This window comes from Peromyscus maniculatus, chromosome 10, assembly GCF_049852395.1.
Source record: "Peromyscus maniculatus bairdii isolate BWxNUB_F1_BW_parent chromosome 10, HU_Pman_BW_mat_3.1, whole genome shotgun sequence".
In the NCBI taxonomy this organism is placed as follows: Eukaryota; Metazoa; Chordata; class Mammalia; order Rodentia; family Cricetidae; genus Peromyscus; species Peromyscus maniculatus.
In genome coordinates this window covers 61,093,029-61,099,196 of record NC_134861.1, presented here as the reverse complement: position 1 = coordinate 61,099,196, position 6,168 = coordinate 61,093,029, and the positions used below count along the sequence as shown (strand labels likewise).

The window sequence follows — 6,168 nt, the reverse complement described above, 5'->3', positions numbered from 1 at the left end:
CAGTTCTAAGAAAGGATAAGACAGTGAAGCAGAAGATTTTTGATTTGGTTTTCTAGTGGTATTCTGGTGGTTGTTTTACTTTTCAGAGTTATGCTTACTTTTCAGAGTTATGCTATGTATTTCCCTGGCTAGCCTAGACTCCGCCCTGCCTCCTGAATGATAGGCTAAATTATTCAGATGTGGGTTGTGGAGGAGAATAGAAGCACATTTGAAAAACAGTTGAAAAGGGTGAAGAAACACAGTGACAAACAGGAATTAGAAGTATGAAGGGTAGTAAAAGGATCGGTGAAGAAATGCCAGTGAAGACAGGCTTTGGTGGGGTCGGGTGCACAGTACTGGGAATGGAGCCCAGAGCCTTGCACATGCTACAGCCACCTCTGAGCTCCTGTACCAGCCTGCTTTCATCTCTCATAAACTGGGCTGAAGAACCAAGGTAGGAACCTCCACTTTATATAATTAAGAAATTAAAACCGGCTGCGAAGTCTCCTCGTGACCCCCACGCTCTCTGAGCAGTCTCCTGCAGACGTTCCCCACTACTCTTCCCACCTGGCCTGGCCTTCCCTGTGCACCATCTCATTAACTGTCCTGTTAATTTGCCCATGCTCCAGCTGATCTCACCGTCCTTTTCTCCTCTCCAGGTCCAAAACTCCTCTGAGCGGGTGACCCACAATAGCACAGTAGCCCTCCTTGACAAAGTGAAGGCCGAAGCTAAGGGGGGCTGGGGATGGTTTGGAAGGTAAGGGTGATTCCTCAGTGAACATGGGGATCTGCACTTGAGCCCCAGCACCATATTTAAAAAATAAATAAAAATTTAAAAACCCAGGCATAGACACATACCTGTAATCCCAGTGCTGGGGACGGAACCAGGTAGTATGAAGTCCAGTGGGACCCCTTCTCAGGGGATAAGGCAGGGACCAAAAGAGAAAGATCCTCAGTATAACTTTTAAGTCCTCCCTTACCTCTTTAGTCATTTGAGGCAAAGTCTCATCCACTTCGCAAGTACTGGGAATCGAGCAATGTGCCACCAAACTGGAGAGCTAGCTATATCATTTCATCCAATTTTTACTAAACACTAGACATATTTACCTAGATAAAGAACAGGATCAGAAAAGCCCTGGCCTTTTGTGATAGGGTCTAACTATGTAGCTCTCTCAAGCCTGGACGGGACATACAAACCAGGTTGGACTCAGACTTATCTCCCTATCTGCCTGCCTCCTGGGTGCTGAGATCAAAGACATCCTCCACCAGACTCTGCCATCTTATCTTAAAAACTAAATTTAAAATCCAGGACATACGAAGACTATCTAGAGTCTTCATGTACCATGCAACCTTTCCAGGACGTGTGTGCTTATATGAAAACTTAATAGTGCTGCCTCAACCACCAGCTAAAGTGGAGAACTTGAAACCCTGGGCCAGAGCTCAGCCAGACAATGTCCCGCATACAAATAAGCAAGTTTGACTAGGAGCTTCAACCCTTTGCAATTCAAAGACAAAACACACTTGGTAGAACCTACTAGCACTTGCACCATCGCTATAAAACTGGGGAAAGCATTTTCCTGCTCCGAGTTTAATGTGAAGGCTTAACTCCTTGTCCAGAAATAATACATAAACCATGTGGGGGGGAGGACATGCATGCATTTATTTTTAAGAATTCCCAATAAGGGGGAAAATTCAACATCTTTAAAAATGTGTTTATTTTTTAAAAATTCAGTTGTATACAAAAGTGTTTCGTAGTTTTTAATTCTCAAGACAAACACCCAACCCTCCACCCGCAGCCCACCCTGCTTCAATGGTATTTCTGGTAACCAGCCCATTTTCCCCTTACAGGAAGTTAATGGCTCAGAATAGACCCTCCTACAGGATTTACCATCACTAACAAACTGTTTAGAGATCTAAAGAAGCTAACAAGCAAGGGTCTTTCCCAGTGAGGTTAATGAAAATCCTATAATGGCAGTAACTTCCAGCGGACACCACAACAAAGCACCATCAATTGCTGAAAGCTAAAAAATAGATATTTTCAATAATATTTCATTTTCTATTGGAAAAGTCTTTTAAATTACATTAAATAAGTCTCTTTTCCCCCAAAGAAATTGTCTAGCTTTTATTATGATGCCTGTAAAAAGTAGGTGACAGGAAGCAGATATGATAAGAACAGCACACACAGTGCAAGGACTGGATCCACTTTTCTCAGAACCAAACAAACCTATGCCACACCTCATCCCAGACAGCAGCGTGGTGGGGAGAACCAAGCCAAAGGTGAGACAGTCATGGCACCTGCTGGTGACACGTGCAGGCTTCTGGGGTCCTAGCAATGTAAGGAAGCAGTAAGGACGACTGGAGCAAGGGAGAGCCCAGCACTCTCCCCGACCTTATGCAGTGGAGCTGTACGTGCATGGCACCAGTGCAGACAGAGTCTATCACCACCTGTGCAGACACTGCAGGCCATGCTTGGGAAAAGGCTCTGCAACAGTGAGGACTGGTACTTGCCTCCTCAGTGACACCAACAGGCTGATGGGTATGCATTTACTGCAACAGGGACTGAAAGGTGGAAATGCGACTTTTAAACATCAACTCCTTGAAGCTAGAAAAAGTGATTAATACAGAATCATTATGTCCAAATCCAATGAAATAAAGTTAACTGTAAACAGACACCTTCCTTTTCCTTCTTCCTATCTAGACGCTGGTTCCCTCTATGTACACAATATACCTGACTCCACTCCTCTGCCCAGATTCATCTTAATTCCTTATACCACCAAGGATTCACTTCTGGTCTTGCTACACTGGATTTGGAAAACACCCTTCTTCTCCTGCAGGTGTACAAGCTCCTACCAGGAGCTTACAATCGAGCTTTGCTTTTCCCACTGGTAAATTTGCCTAGTAGCCTGACCAGTAACATAACATGCTGCATTCCCAGTGCCTAATGAGCAACCCTGCTGCCGTCCCTTCCTGCAGACAAAGATTTTTGCATAGTGTTAAATGCCACCAACAATCAGGAATATAAAAAATTTCAATAAAAAGTGTTTTAATCTCATTTCATAGGTTACACTTCTCAAAAGGAAAATACTCAAGATTCCAAACATTAACATATTTTTGAAGGTGTTACGTGTTTAAGTAAACCAAGAAACATTTGAGAGCACAAACTTGGGGCAGCTGGCTAGTACCAGTGTGCCATAAGTATCTACATCCTGTGCTTGGAGTCACACCTTCCTGTGATCTATCCCAACAGGCTCACAACTAAGTTTTCTACTAAACGTCAGGCCCAGGCTCAAGAAAAACACTGGGCTATGTAAAAGCCCATTAGAGGGTCAGTGACTTGTAGTAAATCTGCATGCTCTAAATGAGGTCTCACTAAAATCGCTGGGGGGGGGGGGGGGGGGGGGAGGTGCCCGACTGTGGAGTCCTGGCTGGTGTGGAACTTACTATGGCCTCGAACTCAAAAAAACGTTGCCTCTGCCTCTCAAAAAGCCCGGGACTAAAAGCATGGGCCACCACACCCAGACCAAAAACATTTTAGGACATTTTAAACTGACAAATTCTCAAACCAGAATTTAAAAATAATTTCCATCAGGGTACTAAGCCTGAATTTTTAATACTTTCCTAAACATATTTAATACCAGAATAAAAAGCCTAAGTTTCTTTTTTTGTTTGTTTTTGATAAACTAAACCTACCAGTTGGGAAGTTCAAAACAATACAAGAGAACAGAGAGGAAATATGCCAGAAAAGGCTATTATCAGTGAAATGAAAATGAGGAATCTCAAGCAGACTTGCTTATGTAACCCAGAGAGCCTTGAACTCATGGTCCTAGCACCCAAGAGCTGGGATCACAAGAGAATCTGCCACCACACCCAGCTGAAAATCCATTTCTATAAAGGCAACATCATGTAAAATCTGTGAAAGCCAATGTTCTACCTTCTCCAATCTCCTGGGTGCTGGGGACCCTTCAGTGTATTTAGTACACCCAGGATCGGCCCAGTCTGAGGCCAATATGCAAAAATAAAAATAAAAAAAATCCAACCAGGACATAGCTGCCTCCATGAGCAAAGTAGGTAATGCTTGACTCTCCCCATCTGAGTTAGTTCTCGTCTGTGTCTGACCAGACAGTATACCCTGACAATACAGGCAAAGAGTCAACTCCAACAATGTTTCCTTCTTTTAAATATCCAAATATTAGTGTTATCAAGCCACCTCCAGTTACAAAAAAAAAAAAAAAAAAAACACTTTCTAATCAATAATGGAGCTAAACTGTCCATAATGTCACACAATTCCATCTAATCTCAGAATATAAAGAAAAGTACAGTTTTAGCTATTTAAAATAAATAAAGAAAAACTTGTTTCCTTTGGCATCTTTAGAAAATAAACTACAGCAATAAAAGGATGTGGCTGCAACAGGAAATGTGTGCATCCGCAAACATGGAGAACATAGCAGCTTGAGTTTATAGTGTGCAGGACCAGCAACACGAAGCCACTGGTAACTGTGAAAGCCTTACAAGTTGCTGGAAGAACCTTCACATCTTTAATGTTATAGTATAGTTCATGGTTCTTTTATTGCTTGTAGTATCAAGATTATTGAAAAGTCAAATGAAGTTATGCTGAGTTAATAGGTTCAAAAAGTATTTTCCAAACACTTAATGACTATAAGATGAAGAACACTTCAAGAAAACAAACCTTTTAGAATATGACTTTCAATAGAGAGCCTTACTTTAATTCAGACTGATTCCATTACATTTCTGTTATTTATGCATTGGTCCTCAAAATTTAAAATTGTATCTCCTATGTAACAACTGCCTACATAAATTCATTTGAACCTTATTAAGATGGTTAAAGTAAGTGTTTGAGTTTGTAAAACGAACATTTTCAAACTTTGAACTTAGAATGAGATGTGACGTCATTAAGAACAGGAAGTCTATGTACAGGAGAAGGGAAGGTTTCAGTTCTCACATTCTCAGAAACATCATAACGAAAGCTAGAGTTATAACGCACGCCTATTCCTAAGTGCATCTGAGTATGTACAGTGAGACACGAACAGCTTTCTTTCATGTGTGGACATGGGGAGTGCAAGCAGAGTCACCTCACGTGTCTGATGAAGCAAACTATAAAGTCCCAGTTACACCGGACACCAATGGAAACAGTTGGCTGCATCCTTCAAGTTTCCAAAGATTTCAACAGTTTAAAAATGTCAAATTCACTGAAAAACTAAGTAGGGTCCTTTTATTAAACCTGGGAATACTGCAACATCAAGTATTACTTCTTTTATAAGAGAAATAAAATTGGCAGCCCCATTTTTACATTATTACTTACACAGTGAAGAACTCAGACAAAACATTTCAAATCTATGACCTAAAAACGGAACAAGGACACTTCCTCAGCACGGTTCCCACCAAACACAGAGAAACTGACCATGAAAATCTTAGCTCTGGATGGTAACAGGGAAAAAAATAAGAGCGTCCTTACCCGTCCACAGGGACCGAAAGGCTCTAATTAGGTCATCTCTAAATCTGGATAAATCGCATGATTCAAGAATTTCCTAATGCTTAAAAGGGTGGTCTTTTCAGCTACCCGTCCTAAGAACTCAAGTACAAGCATGCAAGTAAAGTCACAGGCACAGAGGATCCGGGTTCAAACGCTTAAGGGAGCTGTGCTGCAACACGACAATGTGAGCGGCGGTGGCGACACTCACTCGAGGGTCACCCTAGTTATTCAACAGAACCCTGAAGCAAAGTCGCTAGTCTGTTACACTGCTAAACACTAACGGAGCATGGTTTTCCATGGTTTTAGCTTAGCTCAATGAATTTTTACACTATTAAGAAAAAAATTAAAGTATTTCCCCTTTGTAAATTTACACAGACGTTTAATTAGCTTTATTTACAGAGCAGGGAATTTTTTTTTTTTTTTTGCAGTCTCCAATGGTGCCTAGATAACATCATTAGGCAAGAATGCCAGTTTAAAAGAAATTTATGCAGAATCCTAAAAATAACAGATGTTGGTGCTCCTCATGAGGTGGGCGTGGCTGGCAGCAGCTTCCGTGCCTCAGTTACTCAGAAGCAGTTCTGTTGCAGTCTCTACATCCCATGATTTTGAAGACAAGGCCACTATTACTGCATTCTGTAAAGAAGAGGACAACAGCATCACATCTCACGGAAGCACTTGCTAAGCTCCGGAAACACTAC

General features: G+C 41.7%; 1 protein-coding gene across 3 annotated transcripts in view; it reads right to left on the bottom strand.

Annotated features, from left to right (window-relative positions):
• Positions 1–5,828: 5,828 nt before the first annotated feature.
• Positions 5,829–6,168, bottom strand: part of Ube2k (ubiquitin conjugating enzyme E2 K) — a 58,355-nt gene continuing 58,015 nt past the window's right edge. For all 3 annotated transcript variants that reach the window (XM_015993445.3, XM_006974610.4, XM_076546348.1), the window contains one exon: positions 5,829–6,103. In XM_015993445.3, the coding sequence (XP_015848931.1) occupies positions 6,029–6,103 (75 nt within the window). In that variant the 3' untranslated portion in view covers positions 5,829–6,028. The remainder of the gene's footprint in view (positions 6,104–6,168) is intronic.